Genomic DNA, 21,434 nt, shown 5'->3' with positions numbered 1-21,434 from the left:
TTTTAGGTTTTGTCAGGTTGTCTATGTGTCCTCCACAGTTCTGAAATCTCAACGCAACTGACAAAATCTGAACCAGTCCAGTTGAAATTTGTCTTCCAATACATTTTTCCATGAACGTGATGTGTGAAGAAATGTAAGAACATCATGAAGTGACCGAACTTGATTTATCCAGCCACATGATGTTTATAGTAAACCATGTCAACCTATTGATTTTGGTGGCTGGGAGCAGGTTGGCTGGGGAGTGTAATGGAAGGGGGTGGGTATTAGGTACAGACAGGATGAACATCCCAGGGGAGGTCAGGACTATTTAGAGATGATAATTGGAATTGAGTGGATCTTACGCACACCCCGCGTCGCTAAACACCTCTGAGCTGACCACTGGGAGGGAAAGGAGCAATGGGGGCGAGGAGGGGTAGAGTGAGGGAGGGAGGTGGCGGGGGGCATTTGAGGTGGGGACATAAATTGAGGAGGAAGAAGAGGCTTCAGAGATATCATCAGAGAGCAGCTCTACAACACTCATCGTCGCCTTGGGAAAGTGATTTGACACTGAGTTGCTGTATACCAACAGCTTAGAAAGTAATAGAAGTGAACAGCGCACATAGACAGACTTGGTGGACATCAACAGTGATAACCGATCCCATAGAACAAGTATTATCAGACTGAGGATCTAAGGTAAGGATTGCTACGATTTTTGCTATTGGGTATCAATGGGTTAAAAAGTGAGCTCTGAGAGAATTTTTGCATTTGCTTTAGGTTTTACGCTTTCTATGAAGTATACATTAAACCCATAGACAGCTAAATATTTTGGTTACATTGTATGGTGAATGAATGGTGGCAGTACCAGTATATATTTTGGAATTAGATGTTTTAAAAAATAAACAAAAATTAAGCTTAACATGCGCTTTATTTTCAATCCTGCCTTTCTAAGTGGAATCTTGAGAAGAAATTCCCACAACAATTGCCTATGAGAAACGTATCTTTGAAACCCACTGTAAACGTACTGTTTTTGTTTGTGGAGATTTTTTTCCCTGTGTATAAATATTAATAATGTATTGTATTAAATATTTATCCTGCATAAAATTAAGTTATGAGCTGCACACCAAAAAAACTTTAAGGCTTGTTGCTTTTTGCTCTTTGCTTCTCCAATCGTGCCTCTTCACCAAGATTTGAATAATTATCCTAATTTGCCTGGCAGATCAGATGCCGCCATCACACTTCTAACACCAATGTAGCGACCATGTAGCAGTAGGTACGACCACAGGGGATGTTCAACCCCAGTTGTCTAACCCCAAGGCAAGCATAGTCTCCCTAGGCAGTCGGTTGCCTCCCACAATGTATCCAATGCTACTGTTGCCTAGGGTTTGGTTTATGAGACTAAGGCAAGCATGCAGTCCCAAGACAATTAACTCCCTTGAGAGCTCTAGGGTCATCACAGTATTCTCCCCCTTCTCGCACATTCTCTCGTTCCCGTGGCGTGAATTGTATAACGATCCCCCATCCCTCCCTTTCTTTCCTTGTGAAAGGTGTGCAAGCCTGACAGGTGTCTCATGCTCTCTTACCCACACCCTCCCTCTCCTTACATCTCTCCAGCTCCAGTGATGGTGAGTGTGGCTAGGCTGGTGTTGATGATGGGGCTGCTGCTGTGTCTGGGAGCCCAGCTGTCCTCCTCCCAACACTGGTCCCATGGCTGGTACCCAGGAGGCAAGCGGGAACTGGACTCATTTACCACCTCTGAGGTGGGTCACAGTACTACAATCACAATGACTCAAATGGATATTATGCATGTGTAAAATACACAGTAGCCATTTGTGTCACCATCATTCTATTATCTCTCTCTCTCTCAGATTTCAGAGGAGATTAAACTCTGTGAGGCAGGAGAATGCAGCTACCTGAGACCACAGCGAAGGAACATCCTTAGGAACATTCTTGTGAGTGCAGGGGCACTCTTACGAAAAAATATTGCAATCAGAGTGCAGTATAACTGCAGTATGCAGCAAATACTACATCCAAAATAACACCGTTTTTTTACTGCAGTAATTTTGCAGTGTAACTGCAGTTAGAGTGCAATATAATACTGCAGTTATTCTGCATCCAAAATAACACAGTCGACTGCAGTTACTGCACTTTTACTGCAATTTCAAAACTGCAATCTATTTGTGTAAGGGCAGGAAGGCAGTAGTACATTAATGTAATGATAATGTATCAGGTGGCATTCACATAAGCCAGGGATACAGTACCTCAAATCTGAGCCTGGGAGGCCGGAATACTGCTAGTTTAATTTTCACTGATTGGCCACTCAGAGCCTGAGAGCCATGTTCCGTAGCCAACCGTTGTGGAACATTGCAGATTTTAATCCTTATTCAATGTGTCAGAGAGGCATGTTTGTTGTACGTAATGTATTTCTATCTGAACGTTCCATAATAATATGTTTCATTGTCACATACACCGGATAGGTGCAGTTAAATGTGTTGTTTTCCAGGGTCAACCATAGTAGTACTGCACCCCTGGAGCAAATTAGGGCTAAGTGCCTTGTTCAAGGGCATATGGACATATTTTTTCATCTTAACTGCTCGGGTATTTTAACCAGTGACCTTTCAGTTACTGGTCCAATGCTCTAACTAACCGCTAGGCTACCTGCCACCCTTTAATGTTGTGCCCTGCTGAATGCAGCACTGGTGTCCCAGGTCTAAATCAGTCCCTGATTAAAGGAGAAGAATAAAAGCCCACTTGTGTGTGAGCATAGGAGTGTATTGTATCTACATGTGTTACAAGCATGCTGCATAGAGGTGGAAATGGGGGGGGGGTATATTGCACCTTTAATTCATATGGTGTTACTCTCTTTGCAGTTGGATGCCCTGGCCAGAGAATTCGAGAAGATAAAGTAACCTATCAACTGAAGCTGACTTAAATCCTTCCTTGTCTATCTGTTTATTTCAAATGACCTCTATTCTAATCTTATGTCCTTTGACCCAATTTTATGGTTTATCAATTTTGATAATAATGTCGCATCCCTCCTTTACCCTTGCACCCTCTTTATTGTCCCTTTAGACTCAATTACAGATGTAACATCATGCACATGCCATTTCCTGTAATAAAGTATCTATTTTGTTATTAATGTCTTCATCTTTGTCCTCTTCATTTAATTTGATCCAAAGAAAGAATAGGTATAGAAATATACTGAACAAAAATATAAACGTATAATGCAAAGTGTTTGTCCCATGTTTCATGAGCTGAAATGCCATACATTTTCCACACGCACAAAAATGTTATTTCTCTAAAATGTTGTGCACAAATTTGTTTACATCCCTATTAGTGAGAATTTCTCCTTTGCCAAGATAATCCATCCACCTGACAGGTGTGGCATATCAAGAAGCTGATTAAACAGTGTTACACAGGTGCACCTTGTGCTTGGGAAAATAAAAGTCCACTCTAAAATATGCCGTTTTGTCACACAACACAATGCTAGAGATGTAATTGGCATGCTGAAGGTCCATCAGAGCTGTTCCCAGAAATGTAATGTTCATATCTCCACTATTTTGAGGTGCTGAGGAGTATTTCTGTCTGTAATAAAGCCCTTTTGTAGCGAAAAACTCATCCTGATTGGCTGGGCCTGGCTCCCCGTGGATCGACCTGGCTGCCATGTGGGTGGGCCTATGCCCTCCCAGGCCCACCCATGGCTGCGCCACCACCCAGTCATGTGAAATCCATAGACTAGGCCTTAATGAATTTATTTAAATTGACTGATTTCCTTATATGAACTATAACTCAGTAAACATTTGGAAATTGTTGCATGTTGCCTTTATATTTTTGTTCAGATTTGAAAATACAATTGAGCAGAAAAACATAAACAATACAGTAAAAGGTTTTCAGTTATTATATGCAAGTTGAGCACACAGAATTCCCAACCAAGTCAAAACAAAACTCTAACTTTACAGAGAGTAAATAATGTTATGTTTCACTATATTGGATTGGAGTGATCCATATAAGCTCACATAACCATGGTTACATATGTAACCTTAGTTATCATGTTCTGCAAACATGTATGAACACATTGCGCCTGCGTTGCTCAGATAGGAAGAAAGATGGAGGAGGGAAGTATCTGTGCTCCGCTGCTAGCGGAGTCAGATACTGAAAATAACATTATTTCTACTCATAACGTGGCTTCTGTATCAGATGCTGACACAGTAATAAACACTAATAATACCAATAGTTCACAGATTGAAGGTGAGTTCATTAAGAACGCGAAATTACAGCGTCTGGTGAATGGATGCCCAGTTTGTAGCAAGCTAGCTAGCAATGCTGACGTTAGCCAAGGGCGTTCTCAAATTTAGCGAGTTAGCTAACTGTTAAATGTCGAATTAGGCACTTTAGCCTATGATAGTTATCCGATATGACCACTTTCTGTCGGTTAACAATCGTGTCTTTCCCATGTGAACGTCGTTTTACGCATATCCTTGTAATCACTGCCAGCTAGCTAACTATTAGCTATACGTTAGTTAATACGTATAAACACTTGACTGGGAGGCCCTACAGTAGCTGCCATTGCATTGAAGCCAATTTGCTAGCACAATCCCCCCACTACAGTTGCTGTCACATTGGATGGGTTAGCACGAAATTATTGACTAGTCCTATTCAATCAGAACCGGTGCCTGGGTTAAGAAACTAGCTATACACAGCAAGGCACATTGTTTTTGTCTTGCCTGGGTCACCAGTCTTGAAATAGGGTCTTGGCTAATTTATTCAAAACTGCTGCCTAAACATTGTTACAGTGTATATTACCTCTTGTGAAACTTTTTGACTTGTCTAGTATTACATTCAATTCCATTATTAGGCATAGGCTATCTCTTTACACAGTGCTCACATGACTATCTGGAGAGAGTTTGCAATACCAATAGGTTGTCAACATCAACAAACAGTTGTTTTCAGTTCATTGCTATACTTAATATAACTATATAACTTGTGCAGTAGTAAGGGACTTGTATGCCATTTTTGTCAATTCACATCAGCCATATTGAAAATGCCCACACACGGGTGTTCAAACCTTCTGAACATCAAGTTCAGTTCTATTTCTGCTATCTTGTTTACCATCACTAAAGGGTGCGGTTAACAGTTGGTAAGTACTGTACTTTAAAGTAGTATATGTGTGTAGAAATCCAGTCTCTTTATGGGACATTTTGAAAGTAAAGGTTGTGGAAGCAATAGCCATTTTGAGTTCTAGCAATAGCACTAAGTGCATTCTCAATTGTAGATGGTTTTGAAACAATGATTTATAACTCCCAAGATTCAAGCATGGGCATGCGTCAATGAACCTAGTATGTAGCCTGCCGGTGAATTATTCTCCATGGAGTCCTCTCAAAATTAGGAGAGCAAACAAGTGGGAAAGGAAACAGTTGATTTCTAAATTAATATTACAGGGTGTAGTCAAGGCAAAATATGGGCACTTTATAAGCAAGACAGATAAGTTATCAGTAACATTGAGTAGTGTTTTTAAGGCCTTCTTTACGGTTTATGATTGGGGTACAGTTAAAATTATTTGTGACTAGGCAGAGGAACAGTACATTGTCCTCACCCAAAGTTTCAGCTACATCTGTGAATTCAATTTTAGTCCTTCCTTCTACAGAAAGATGGTAGTGTACATGATACACAGTCTGCATGCAAGAGACTACAGTATGTGTCGCTTTCTGTTATTATATTTCAGAATGAGCCTTGACAGCATTTGGAATGATCAATTCAGTAAAAGTGATAGTAAGAGTGTTTTGGCTTCAGACATCTGATACTCGGAATACATTATGTAGTGAAGTATATAGTGTACATGTAATGAACTGAGTTTTCACCCTACACAATCGACACAGTAGGTTAGACTCACTGATTTTCATACCAGTTTATCACATTAAAGGGGCACTTTCTAACCTCACATTCATGATCTCCAGCACCATATCAGTGTCTACATTATGTGCGAACAGTGATTTGTCTATGTTCTGTTGTCAAAATGATCAGTAGAAAAGGTCCTAATGACCCCCAAATTAGATGACATCTTATCAATCTAATATGAATCAAAATAGTGCATGAGTGTTACTGTAGGTCACATATAAACATTTAAACATCAGTGGGGAAATTCACTTGCAACAAAGACTGACATTGATTTATTGCAAGACTCAGGTTTGGCAGTCATTGGGTTGAGAAAATTGAATCTGAGTAGTGAGGTTGGTTCTTCATATTGTGTCTTCCAACGAAATGGTCACATATCCTTACTCTTACAACTTGCCCCCTCCATTCTGTCAAGTGTCCAAACATTGTCTCATTCATCTGCACACATGGACAAAGATGTTGACTTGAGTGAAGACCTATGGTTGCTCTTAACTCAGATGCTGCTTTCAATAAGCTCAATGTTTCATAGTTATTTTATTTTTGTCTTGGTTATGTACAGTACACATGTGGGTCGATGTCCCAAGTTTTCTCTTTTGTGTTTTCTTTCAACTTTATTATCCATTTCACACAGTGATTCATGCAATCACAACAACAACAGATGTACTCTATTTTTCACAGCATGGTTCAAATATTTATCTTCTGTTTTGAGGATTTCATTTGTATTGTGTATTTTGTCTTTCATCCAGGCATTCTTTTGCTCAGAACGTTCTCTGAACATTCAAAAATGTTAAAGGATTGTGCCTTGTTCCCAGCAGACTTGGGAGAAAGTGACCTGAAGGGTCTCTTCACCGACAGCCACTGCCATGTGTGTGAGGCTTCTCTGCTGTTCGAGTCCCAGAGGATCGCACACTACGAGGTATGTGAGTGTGTGTCCGTCTTCCACGTCTCAACACTTAGCCCTGCCCCCTGGTAAACAGTGTATGATCGCTGGATGATTCGTTTTAAGTGTAATACTGCGGGTAATGGAGTAGCCAATGACTAGGGTTTTCAATTTGTCAGAGCTAATGGTGGGAGCCTTCGGCGTCTCAGACCCCGTAACGGGAGGAGTAGAGACCAGAGAAGGCTCGGCCTCTGACTCTGACTCGCTGCTTAATGGGGAGAACCGGTTGAACGTTTCTGTCGGCTGAATGAGCGACAACGGTTGAGTGTTGTAATTATGATAACCAATAACGTTTAAACAGTACATTCCTTTAGGTCTCAACGCACTTGTCATTGGGGGTAACTCGCTCCACCCACCACCAATGTGTCTGTCTACCCACCAACCCAAGTTTAATTCAACAGAAACCATCTTCATCATATTTTAGTGTGTTCATTTTACGTGCTGAATGTCTTAATGTTAGCCAACTGTACAGTTTGAGCTCCTCTGCAAAGAAGCTAGAGAAAAAATGATAATGTCCTCCTCTGACTGCAGGGAAAGAAGCATGCTCAGAAAGTGAGACTCTACGTGCAGACCAAGAAAGATGAGAAACGAAGTAAAGACTTCCAGGTAAGACTTTGATGGAACAGATGCCTGGACAAAATGTTATTTGCATTTTTATTTTTATTTAACTAGGCAAGTCATTTGTGTGTGTGTGTGTAAATCCAGCTTCTGGTAGCAATTTTATGAACCCAATCCTGATGAAATCAAAATTAGGCATTGTGTTGACGTTCCAACCATCAGAAGGGGAAAGGGGGGTACCTAGTCAGTTGTACAACTGAATGCCTTCAACTGAAATGTGTCTTCCGCATTTAACCCAACCCCTCTGAGTCAGAGGTGCAGAGGGCTGCCTTAATCGACATCCACGTCTTCGGCGCCCGGGGAACAGTGGGTTAACTGGCTTGCTCAGGGGCAGAACGACAGATTTTTACCTTGTCAGCTCGGGGATTTGATCCAGCAACCTTTCGGTTACTGGCAAAACGCTCTAAACACTAGGCTACCTGCCGTGAATGCCATATGATCGCAACCCTAAAGTGTTATTGTAATGGGTCCGACATGGTCCAATGCGTTCCAACCCGATCCAGGTGAAATCAATAAGCTTCTAGAGAACATTATTGTTACTTCCTCTGAAAGGTTGTAGAATATCATGTTATTGTTACCGTTATGAGTGTGGGTGTCTGATGTTGTGTTGAGCAGAGAGGAATCACTATGGACAAGGACCGCTTCTGTGAGCTGTGCAGCATGGTGTTCAGTTCTCCGGTGGTGGCCCGCTCCCACTACGACGGCAAGGTCCATGCCAAGAACCTGAGAAAACAGGCCCTTTATCCCACCACCCAGCCAGCAGGTTAGTACTGCCTATATCACACTGTCTAATAGACAGGTTAGTACAGCCTATATCACACTGTAATAGACAGGTTAGTACAGCCTATATCACACTGTCTAATAAACAGGTTAGTATAGCCTATATCACACTGTCTAATAAACAGGTTAGTATAGCCTATATCACACTGTCTAATAAACAGGTTAGTACAGCCTATATCACACTGACTAATAGACAGGTTAGTACTGCCTATATCACACTGTCTAATAGACAGGTTAGTATAGCCTATATCACACTGTCTAATAGACAGGTTAGTGCAGCCTATATCACACTGTCTAATAGAAAGGTTAGTACTGCCTATATCACACTGTCTAATAGACAGGTTAGTGCAGCCTATATCACACTGTCTAATAGACAGGTTAGTGCAGCCTATATCACACTGTCTAATAGACAGGTTAGTGCAGCCTATATCACACTGTCTAATAGAAAGGTTAGTACTGCCTATATCACACTGTCTAATAGACAGGTTAGTACAGCCTATATCACACTGTCTAATAAACAGGTTAGTATAGCCTATATCACACTGTCTAATAAACAGGTTAGTATAGCCTATATCACACTGTCTAATAGACAGGTTAGTACTGCCTGTATCACACTGTCTAATAGACAGGTTAGTGCAGCCTTTATCACACTGTCTAATAGAAAGGTTAGTACAGCCTATATCACACTGTCTAATAGACAGGTTAGTACAGCCTATATCACACTATACTAGACAGGTTAGTGCAGCCTATATCACACTGTAATAGACAGGTTAGTACAACCTATATCACTCTGTCTAATAGACAGGTTAGTACAGCCTATCACACTGTCTAATAGACAGGTTAGTACTGCCTGTATCACACTGTCTAATAGACAGGTTAGTACTGCCTATATCACACTGTCTAATAGACAGGTTAGTACAGCCTATATCACACTGTCTAATAGACAGGTTAGTATAGCCTATATCATACTGTCTAATAGACAGGTTAGTACTGCCTAATCACACTGTCTAATAGAAAGGTTAGTACTGCCTATATCACTCTGTCTAATAGACAGGTTAGTACTGCCTATATCACTGTCTGATAGACAGGTTAGTACAGCCTATATCACACTGTCTAATAGACAGGTTAGTACTGCCTATTTCCCTCTGTCTAATAGACAGGTTAGTACTGCCTATATCACACTGTCTTATAGACCGGTTAGTACAGCCTATATCACACTGTCTAATAGACAGGTTAGTACTGCCTATATCACACTGTCTTATAGACAGGTTAGTATAGCCTGTATCACACTGTCTAATAGAATGGTTAGTACAGCCTATATCACACGGTCTAATAGACAGGTTAGTACAGCCTATATCACACTGTCTAATAGACAGGTTAGTACAGCCTATATCACACTGTCTTATACACAGGTTACTATAGCCTATATCACACTGTCTAATAAACAGGTTAGTATAGCCTATATCACACTGTCTAATAGACAGGTTAGTACTGCCTGTATCACACTGTCTAATAGAAAGGTTAGTACAGCCTATCACACTGTCTAATAGACAGGTTAGTACTGCCTGTATCACACTGTCTAATAGACAGGTTAGTACTGCCTATATCACACTGTCTAATAGACAGGTTAGTACAGCCTATATCACACTGTCTAATAGACAGATTAGTACTGCCTAATCATACTGTCTAATAGACAGGTTAGTACTGCCTATATCACTCTGTCTAATAGACAGGTTAGTACTGCCTATATCACTGTCTGATAGACAGGTTAGTACAGCCTATATCACACTGTCTAATAGACAGGTTAGTACTGCCTATTTCCCTCTGTCTAATAGACAGGTTAGTACTGCTTATATCACACTGTCTTATAGACCGGTTAGTACAGCCTATATCACACTGTCTAATAGACAGGTTAGTACTGCCTATATCACACTGTCTTATAGACAGGTTAGTATAGCCTGTATCACACTGTCTAATAGAATGGTTAGTACAGCCTATATCACACTGTCTAATAGACAGGTTAGTACTGCCTATTTCCCTCTGTCTAATAGACAGGTTAGTACTGCCTGTATCACACTGTCTAATAGACAGGTTAGTGCAGCCTATATCACACTGTCTAATAGACAGGTTAGTGCAGCCTATATCACACTGTCTAATAGAAAGGTTAGTACAGCCTATATCGCACTCTGTCTAATAGACAGGTTAGTACTGCCTGTATCACACTGTCTAATAGACAGGTTAGTGCAGCCTATGTCACACTGTCTAATAGACAGGTTAGTGCAGCCTATATCACACTGTCTAATAGAAAGGTTAGTACTGCCTGTATCACACTGTCTAATAGACAGGTTAGTACAGCCTATATCACACTGTCTAATAGACAGGTTAGTACAGCCTATATCACACTGTCTAATAGAAAGGTTAGTACTGCCTATATCACACTGTCTAATAGACAGGTTAGTACAGCCTATATCACACTGTAATAGACAGCTTAGTACAGCCTATATCACACTGTAATAGACAGGTTAGTACAGCCTATATCACTCTGTCTAATAGACAGGTTAGTACAGCCTATCACACTGTCTAATAGACAGGTTAGTGCAGCCTATATCACACTGTCTAATAGAAAGGTTAGTACTGCCTATATCACACTGTCTAATAGAAAGGTTAGTACAGCCTATATCACACTGTCTAATAGACAGGTTAGTATAGCCTATATCATACTGTCTAATAGACAGGTTAGTACTGCCTAATCACACTGTCTAATAGACAGGTTAGTACTGCCTATATCACTCTGTCTAATAGACAGGTTAGTACTGCCTATATCACTGTCTGATAGACAGGTTAGTACAGCCTATATCACACTGTCTAATAGACAGGTTAGTACTGCCTATATCACACTGTAATAGACAGGTTAGTACAGCCTATATCACTCTGTCTAATAGACAGGTTAGTACAGCCTATATCACACTGTCTAATAGACAGGTTAGTGCAGCCTATATCACACTGTCTAATAGACAGGTTAGTATAGCCTATATCATACTGTCTAATAGACAGGTTAGTACTGCCTAATTTAATTGTCTAATAGACAGGTTAGTACTGCCTATATCACTGTCTGATAGACAGGTTAGTACAGCCTATATCACACTGTCTAATAGACAGGTTAGTACAGCCTATATCACACTGTCTAATAGACAGGTTAGTATAGCCTATATCATACTGTCTAATAGACAGGTTAGTACTGCCTATATCACTCTGTCTAATAGACAGGTTAGTACTGCCTATATCACTGTCTGATAGACAGGTTAGTACTGCCTATATCACACTGTCTAATAGACAGGTTAGTACTGCCTATTTCCCTCTGTCTAATAGACAGGTTAGTACTGCCTATATCACACTGTCTTATAGACAGGTTAGTACTGCCTATATCACACTGTCTTATAGACCGGTTAGTACAGCCTATATCACACTGTCTAATAGACAGGTTAGTACTGCCTATATCACACTGTCTTATAGACAGGTTAGTATAGCCTATATCACACTGTCTTATAGACAGGTTAGTATAGCCTGTATCACACTGTCTAATAGAATGGTTAGTACAGCCTATATCACACTGTCTAATAGACGGTCTAGTACAGCCTATATCACACTGTCTAATAGACAGGTTAGTACTGCCTGTATCACACTGTCTAATAGACAGGTAATTACAGCCTATATCACACTGTAATAGACAGGTTAGTACAGCCTATATCACTCTGTCTAATAGACAGGTTAGTACAGCCTATATCACACTGTCTAATAGAAAGGTTAGTACTGCCTATATCACACTGTCTAATAGAAAGGTTAGTACAGCCTATATCACACTGTCTAATAGACAGGTTAGTACTGCCTAATCACACTGTCTAATAGACAGGTTAGTACTGCCTATATCACACTGTCTTATACACAGGTTACTATAGCCTATATCACACTGTCTAATAAACAGGTTAGTATAGCCTATATCACACTGTCTAATAGACAGGTTAGTACAGCCTATATCACACTGTCTAATAGAAAGGTTAGTACAGCCTATCACACTGTCTAATAGACAGGTTAGTACTGCCTGTATCACACTGTCTAATAGACAGGTTAGTACTGCCTATATCACACTGTCTAATAGACAGGTTAGTACAGCCTATATCACACTGTCTAATAGACAGGTTAGTACTGCCTGTATCACACTGTCTAATAGACAGGTTAGTACTGCCTATATCACACTGTCTAATAGACAGGTTAGTACAGCCTATATCACACTGTCTAATAGACAGGTTAGTATAGCCTATATCATACTGTCTAATAGACAGGTTAGTACTGCCTAATCACACTGTCTAATAGACAGGTTAGTACTGCCTATATCACTCTGTCTAATAGACAGGTTAGTACTGCCTATATCACTGTCTGATAGACAGGTTAGTACAGCCTATATCACACTGTCTAATAGACAGGTTAGTACTGCCTATTTCCCTCTGTCTAATAGACAGGTTAGTACTGCTTATATCACACTGTCTTATAGACCGGTTAGTACAGCCTATATCACACTGTCTAATAGACAGGTTAGTACTGCCTATATCACACTGTCTTATACACAGGTTACTATAGCCTATATCACACTGTCTAATAAACAGGTTAGTATAGCCTATATCACACTGTCTAATAGACAGGTTAGTACAGCCTATATCACACTGTCTAATAGAAAGGTTAGTACAGCCTATCACACTGTCTAATAGACAGGTTAGTACTGCCTGTATCACACTGTCTAATAGACAGGTTAGTACTGCCTATATCACACTGTCTAATAGACAGGTTAGTACAGCCTATATCACACTGTCTAATAGACAGGTTAGTATAGCCTATATCATACTGTCTAATAGACAGGTTAGTACTGCCTAATCACACTGTCTAATAGACAGGTTAGTACTGCCTATATCACTCTGTCTAATAGACAGGTTAGTACTGCCTATATCACTGTCTGATAGACAGGTTAGTACAGCCTATATCACACTGTCTAATAGACAGGTTAGTACTGCCTATTTCCCTCTGTCTAATAGACAGGTTAGTACTGCTTATATCACACTGTCTTATAGACCGGTTAGTACAGCCTATATCACACTGTCTAATAGACAGGTTAGTACTGCCTATATCACACTGTCTTATAGACAGGTTAGTATAGCCTGTATCACACTGTCTAATAGAATGGTTAGTACAGCCTATATCACACTGTCTAATAGACAGGTTAGTACTGCCTATTTCCCTCTGTCTAATAGACAGGTTAGTACTGCCTATATCACACTGTCTTATAGACCGGTTAGTACAGCCTATATCACACTGTCTAATAGACAGGTTAGTACTGCCTATATCACACTGTCTTATAGACAGGTTAGTATAGCCTGTATCACACTGTCTAATAGAATGGTTAGTACAGCCTATATCACACGGTCTAATAGACAGGTTACTATAGCCTATATCACACTGTCTAATAGACAGGTTAGTACAGCCTATATCACACTGTCTTATACACAGGTTACTATAGCCTATATCACACTGTCTAATAAACAGGTTAGTATAGCCTATATCACACTGTCTAATAGACAGGTTAGTACTGCCTGTATCACACTGTCTAATAGACAGGTTAGTACAGCCTATATCGCACTCTGTCTAATAGACAGGTTAGTACTGCCTGTATCACACTGTCTAATAGACAGGTTAGTGCAGCCTATATCACACTGTCTAATAGACAGGTTAGTGCAGCCTATATCACACTGTCTAATAGAAAGGTTAGTACAGCCTATATCGCACTCTGTCTAATAGACAGGTTAGTACTGCCTGTATCACACTGTCTAATAGACAGGTTAGTGCAGCCTATGTCACACTGTCTAATAGACAGGTTAGTGCAGCCTATATCACACTGTCTAATAGAAAGGTTAGTACTGCCTATATCACACTGTCTAATAGAAAGGTTAGTACAGCCTATATCACACTGTAATAGACAGGTTAGTACAGCCTATATCACACTGTCTAATAGACAGGTTAGTACAGCCTATATCACACTGTCTAATAGAAAGGTTAGTACTGCCTATATCACACTGTCTAATAGACAGGTTAGTACAGCCTATATCACACTGTAATAGACAGGTTAGTACAGCCTATATCACTCTGTCTAATAGACAGGTTAGTACAGCCTGTCACACTGTCTAATAGACAGGTTAGTACTGCCTATATCACACTGTCTAATAGACAGGTTAGTACAGCCTATATCACACTGTCTAATAGACAGGTTAGTATAGCCTATATCATACTGTCTAATAGACAGGTTAGTACTGCCTAATCACACTGTCTAATAGACAGGTTAGTACTGCCTATATCACTCTGTCTAATAGACAGGTTAGTACTGCCTATATCACTGTCTGATAGACAGGTTAGTACAGCCTATATCACACTGTCTAATAGACAGGTTAGTACTGCCTATTTCCCTCTGTCTAATAGACAGGTTAGTACTGCTTATATCACACTGTCTTATAGACCGGTTAGTACAGCCTATATCACACTGTCTAATAGACAGGTTAGTACTGCCTATATCACACTGTCTTATAGACAGGTTAGTATAGCCTGTATCACACTGTCTAATAGAATGGTTAGTACAGCCTATATCACACGGTCTAATAGACAGGTTACTATAGCCTATATCACACTGTCTAATAGACAGGTTAGTACAGCCTATATCACACTGTCTAATAGACAGGTTAGTACTGCCTGTATCACACTGTCTAATAGAAAGGTTAGTACAGCCTATATCGCACTCTGTCTAATAGACAGGTTAGTACTGCCTGTATCACACTGTCTAATAGACAGGTTAGTGCAGCCTATATCACACTGTCTAATAGACAGGTTAGTGCAGCCTATATCACACTGTCTAATAGAAAGGTTAGTACAGCCTATATCGCACTCTGTCTAATAGACAGGTTAGTACTGCCTGTATCACACTGTCTAATAGACAGGTTAGTGCAGCCTATGTCACACTGTCTAATAGACAGGTTAGTGCAGCCTATATCACACTGTCTAATAGAAAGGTTAGTACTGCCTATATCACACTGTCTAATAGAAAGGTTAGTACAGCCTATATCACACTGTAATAGACAGGTTAGTACAGCCTATATCACACTGTCTAATAGACAGGTTAGTACAGCCTATATCACACTGTCTAATAGAAAGGTTAGTACTGCCTATATCACACTGTCTAATAGACAGGTTAGTACAGCCTATATCACACTGTAATAGACAGCTTAGTACAGCCTATATCACACTGTAATAGACAGGTTAGTACAGCCTATATCACTCTGTCTAATAGACAGGTTAGTACAGCCTATATCACACTGTCTAATAGAAAGGTTAGTACTGCCTATATCACACTGTCTAATAGAAAGGTTAGTACAGCCTATATCACACTGTCTAATAGACAGGTTAGTATAGCCTATATCATACTGTCTAATAGACAGGTTAGTACTGCCTAATCACACTGTCTAATAGACAGGTTAGTACTGCCTATATCACTCTGTCTAATAGACAGGTTAGTACTGCCTATATCACTGTCTGATAGACAGGTTAGTACAGCCTATATCACACTGTCTAATAGACAGGTTAGTACTGCCTATATCACACTGTAATAGACAGGTTAGTACAGCCTATATCACTCTGTCTAATAGACAGGTTAGTACAGCCTATATCACACTGTCTAATAGACAGGTTAGTGCAGCCTATATCACACTGTCTAATAGACAGGTTAGTATAGCCTATATCATACTGTCTAATAGACAGGTTAGTACTGCCTAATCACACTGTCTAATAGACAGGTTAGTACTGCCTATATCACTCTGTCTAATAGACAGGTTAGTACTGCCTATATCACTGTCTGATAGACAGGTTAGTACAGCCTATATCACACTGTCTAATAGACAGGTTAGTACAGCCTATATCACACTGTCTAATAGACAGGTTAGTATAGCCTATATCATACTGTCTAATAGACAGGTTAGTACTGCCTATATCACTCTGTCTAATAGACAGGTTAGTACTGCCTATATCACTGTCTGATAGACAGGTTAGTACAGCCTATATCACACTGTCTAATAGACAGGTTAGTACAGCCTATATCACACTGTCTAATAGACAGGTTAGTATAGCCTATATCATACTGTCTAATAGACAGGTTAGTACTGCCTATATCACTCTGTCTAATAGACAGGTTAGTACTGCCTATTTCCCTCTGTCTAATAGACAGGTTAGTACTGCCTATATCACACTGTCTAATAGACAGGTTAGTACTGCCTATTTCCCTCTGTCTAATAGACAGGTTAGTACTGCCTATATCACACTGTCTTATAGACAGGTTAGTACTGCCTATATCACACTGTCTTATAGACCGGTTAGTACAGCCTATATCACACTGTCTAATAGACAGGTTAGTACTGCCTATATCACACTGTCTTATAGACAGGTTAGTATAGCCTATATCACACTGTCTTATAGACAGGTTAGTATAGCCTGTATCACACTGTCTAATAGAATGGTTAGTACAGCCTATATCACACTGTCTAATAGACGGTCTAGTACAGCCTATATCACACTGTCTAATAGACAGGTTAGTGCAGCCTATGTCACACTGTCTAATAGACAGGTTAGTACAGCCTATATCACACTGTCTAATAGACAGGTTAGTACAGCCTATATCACACTGTCTTATACACAGGTTACTATAGCCTATATCACACTGTCTAATAAACAGGTTAGTATAGCCTATATCACACTGTCTAATAGACAGGTTAGTACTGCCTGTATCACACTGTCTAATAGAAAGGTTAGTACAGCCTATCACACTGTCTAATAGACAGGTTAGTACTGCCTGTATCACACTGTCTAATAGACAGGTTAGTACTGCCTGTATCACACTGTCTAATAGACAGGTTAGTACTGCCTATATCACACTGTCTAATAGACAGGTTAGTACAGCCTATATCACACTGTCTAATAGACAGGTTAGTATAGCCTATATCATACTGTCTAATAGACAGGTTAGTACTGCCTAATCACACTGTCTAATAGACAGGTTAGTACTGCCTATATCACTCTGTCTAATAGACAGGTTAGTACTGCCTATATCACTGTCTGATAGACAGGTTAGTACAGCCTATATCACACTGTCTAATAGACAGGTTAGTACTGCCTATTTCCCTCTGTCTAATAGACAGGTTAGTACTGCTTATATCACACTGTCTTATAGACCGGTTAGTACAGCCTATATCACACTGTCTAATAGACAGGTTAGTACTGCCTATATCACACTGTCTTATAGACAGGTTAGTATAGCCTGTATCACACTGTCTAATAGAATGGTTAGTACAGCCTATATCACACTGTCTAATAGACAGGTTAGTACAGCCTATTTCCCTCTGTCTAATAGACAGGTTAGTACTGCCTATATCACACTGTCTTATAGACCGGTTAGTACAGCCTATATCGCACTCTGTCTAATAGACAGGTTAGTACTGCCTGTATCACACTGTCTAATAGACAGGTTAGTGCAGCCTATATCACACTGTCTAATAGACAGGTTAGTGCAGCCTATATCACACTGTCTAATAGAAAGGTTAGTACAGCCTATATCGCACTCTGTCTAATAGACAGGTTAGTACTGCCTGTATCACACTGTCTAATAGACAGGTTAGTGCAGCCTATGTCACACTGTCTAATAGACAGGTTAGTGCAGCCTATATCACACTGTCTAATAGAAAGGTTAGTACTGCCTATATCACACTGTCTAATAGAAAGGTTAGTACAGCCTATATCACACTGTAATAGACAGGTTAGTACAGCCTATATCACACTGTCTAATAGACAGGTTAGTACAGCCTATATCACACTGTCTAATAGAAAGGTTAGTACTGCCTATATCACACTGTCTAATAGACAGGTTAGTACAGCCTATATCACACTGTAATAGACAGCTTAGTACAGCCTATATCACACTGTAATAGACAGGTTAGTACAGCCTATATCACTCTGTCTAATAGACAGGTTATTACAGCCTATCACACTGTCTAATAGACAGGTTAGTGCAGCCTATATCACACTGTCTAATAGAAAGGTTAGTACTGCCTATATCACACTGTCTAATAGAAAGGTTAGTACAGCCTATATCACACTGTCTAATAGACAGGTTAGTATAGCCTATATCATACTGTCTAATAGACAGGTTAGTACTGCCTAATCACACTGTCTAATAGACAGGTTAGTACTGCCTATATCACTCTGTCTAATAGACAGGTTAGTACTGCCTATATCACTGTCTGATAGACAGGTTAGTACAGCCTATATCACACTGTCTAATAGACAGGTTAGTACTGCCTATATCACACTGTCTTATAGACAGGTTAGTATAGCCTGTATCACACTGTCTAATAGAATGGTTAGTACAGCCTATATCACACTGTCTAATAGACAGGTTAGTACTGCCTATTTCCCTCTGTCTAATAGACAGGTTAGTACTGCCTATATCACACTGTCTTATAGACCGGTTAGTACAGCCTATATCACACTGTCTAATAGACAGGTTAGTACTGCCTATATCACACTGTCTTATAGACAGGTTAGTATAGCCTGTATCACACTGTCTAATAGAATGGTTAGTACAGCCTATATCACACGGTCTAATAGACAGGTTACTATAGCCTATATCACACTGTCTAATAGACAGGTTAGTACAGCCTATATCACACTGTCTTATACACAGGTTACTATAGCCTATATCACACTGTCTAATAAACAGGTTAGTATAGCCTATATCACACTGTCTAATAGACAGGTTAGTACTGCCTGTATCACACTGTCTAATAGACAGGTTAGTACAGCCTATATCGCACTCTGTCTAATAGACAGGTTAGTACTGCCTGTATCACACTGTCTAATAGACAGGTTAGTGCAGCCTATATCACACTGTCTAATAGACAGGTTAGTGCAGCCTATATCACACTGTCTAATAGAAAGGTTAGTACAGCCTATATCGCACTCTGTCTAATAGACAGGTTAGTACTGCCTGTATCACACTGTCTAATAGACAGGTTAGTGCAGCCTATGTCACACTGTCTAATAGACAGGTTAGTGCAGCCTATATCACACTGTCTAATAGAAAGGTTAGTACTGCCTATATCACACTGTCTAATAGAAAGGTTAGTACAGCCTATATCACACTGTAATAGACAGGTTAGTACAGCCTATATCACACTGTCTAATAGACAGGTTAGTACAGCCTATATCACACTGTCTAATAGAAAGGTTAGTACTGCCTATATCACACTGTCTAATAGACAGGTTAGTACAGCCTATATCACACTGTAATAGACAGGTTAGTACAGCCTATATCACTCTGTCTAATAGACAGGTTAGTACAGCCTGTCACACTGTCTAATAGACAGGTTAGTACTGCCTATATCACACTGTCTAATAGACAGGTTAGTACAGCCTATATCACACTGTCTAATAGACAGGTTAGTATAGCCTATATCATACTGTCTAATAGACAGGTTAGTACTGCCTAATCACACTGTCTAATAGACAGGTTAGTACTGCCTATATCACTCTGTCTAATAGACAGGTTAGTACTGCCTATATCACTGTCTGATAGACAGGTTAGTACAGCCTATATCACACTGTCTAATAGACAGGTTAGTACTGCCTATTTCCCTCTGTCTAATAGACAGGTTAGTACTGCTTATATCACACTGTCTTATAGACCGGTTAGTACAGCCTATATCACACTGTCTAATAGACAGGTTAGTACTGCCTATATCACACTGTCTTATAGACAGGTTAGTATAGCCTGTATCACACTGTCTAATAGAATGGTTAGTACAGCCTATATCACACGGTCTAATAGACAGGTTACTATAGCCTATATCACACTGTCTAATAGACAGGTTAGTACAGCCTATATCACACTGTCTTATACACAGGTTACTATAGCCTATATCACACTGTCTAATAAACAGGTTAGTATAGCCTATATCACACTGTCTAATAGACAGGTTAGTACTGCCTGTATCACACTGTCTAATAGAAAGGTTAGTACAGCCTATATCGCACTCTGTCTAATAGACAGGTTAGTACTGCCTGTATCACACTGTCTAATAGACAGGTTAGTGCAGCCTATATCACACTGTCTAATAGACAGGTTAGTGCAGCCTATATCACACTGTCTAATAGAAAGGTTAGTACAGCCTATATCGCACTCTGTCTAATAGACAGGTTAGTACTGCCTATATCACACTGTCTAATAGACAGGTTAGTACAGCCTATATCACACTGTAATAGACAGGTTAGTACAGCCTATATCACTCTGTCTAATAGACAGGTTAGTACAGCCTGTCACACTGTCTAATAGACAGGTTAGTACTGCCTATATCACACTGTCTAATAGACAGGTTAGTACAGCCTATATCACACTGTCTAATAGACAGGTTAGTATAGCCTATATCATACTGTCTAATAGACAGGTTAGTACTGCCTAATCACACTGTCTAATAGACAGGTTAGTACTGCCTATATCACTCTGTCTAATAGACAGGTTAGTGCAGCCTATGTCACACTGTCTAATAGACAGGTTAGTGCAGCCTATATCACACTGTCTAATAGAAAGGTTAGTACTGCCTATATCACACTGTCTAATAGAAAGGTTAGTACAGCCTATATCACACTGTAATAGACAGGTTAGTACAGCCTATATCACACTGTCTAATAGACAGGTTAGTACAGCCTATATCACACTGTCTAATAGAAAGGTTAGTACTGCCTATATCACACTGTCTAATAGACAGGTTAGTACAGCCTATATCACACTGTAATAGACAGCTTAGTACAGCCTATATCACACTGTAATAGACAGGTTAGTACAGCCTATATCACTCTGTCTAATAGACAGGTTAGTACAGCCTATATCACACTGTCTAATAGAAAGGTTAGTACTGCCTATATCACACTGTCTAATAGAAAGGTTAGTACAGCCTATATCACACTGTCTAATAGACAGGTTAGTATAGCCTATATCATACTGTCTAATAGACAGGTTAGTACTGCCTAATCACACTGTCTAATAGACAGGTTAGTACTGCCTATATCACTCTGTCTAATAGACAGGTTAGTACTG

The 21,434-nt window shown here is 39.8% G+C and overlaps 2 protein-coding genes across 3 annotated transcripts in view; both read left to right on the top strand.

Moving 5' to 3' along the window:
- Positions 1–487: 487 nt before the first annotated feature.
- Positions 488–3,113, top strand: LOC120064635 (progonadoliberin-2-like). The gene is made up of 4 exons (XM_039015261.1): positions 488–672; positions 1,591–1,736; positions 1,845–1,928; positions 2,847–3,113. The coding sequence occupies exons 2-4, from the start codon at positions 1,599–1,601 to the stop codon at positions 2,883–2,885; spliced, it is 261 nt and encodes an 86-aa protein (XP_038871189.1). The 5' UTR covers positions 488–672; positions 1,591–1,598; the 3' UTR covers positions 2,886–3,113.
- Positions 3,114–4,076: 963 nt separating this feature from the next.
- The window catches only part of zmat1 (zinc finger matrin-type 1), a 30,736-nt gene continuing 13,378 nt past the window's right edge, over positions 4,077–21,434 (top strand). The window contains exons 1-4 of one of the 2 annotated variants that reach the window (XM_039016358.1): positions 4,077–4,224; positions 6,681–6,784; positions 7,340–7,414; positions 8,042–8,189. In XM_039016358.1, coding sequence (XP_038872286.1) covers positions 4,083–4,224; positions 6,681–6,784; positions 7,340–7,414; positions 8,042–8,189 — 469 coding nt within the window. In that variant the 5' untranslated portion in view covers positions 4,077–4,082. The remainder of the gene's footprint in view (positions 4,225–6,680; positions 6,785–7,339; positions 7,415–8,041; positions 8,190–21,434) is intronic. The other variant, XM_039016359.1, reaches the window with a different exon arrangement.

This window comes from Salvelinus namaycush, chromosome 20, assembly GCF_016432855.1.
Source record: "Salvelinus namaycush isolate Seneca chromosome 20, SaNama_1.0, whole genome shotgun sequence".
Classification (NCBI taxonomy): Eukaryota; Metazoa; Chordata; class Actinopteri; order Salmoniformes; family Salmonidae; genus Salvelinus; species Salvelinus namaycush.
The sequence above is the reverse complement of the archived record's forward strand: the minus strand, read 5'-3'. Positions and strand labels throughout refer to the sequence as shown.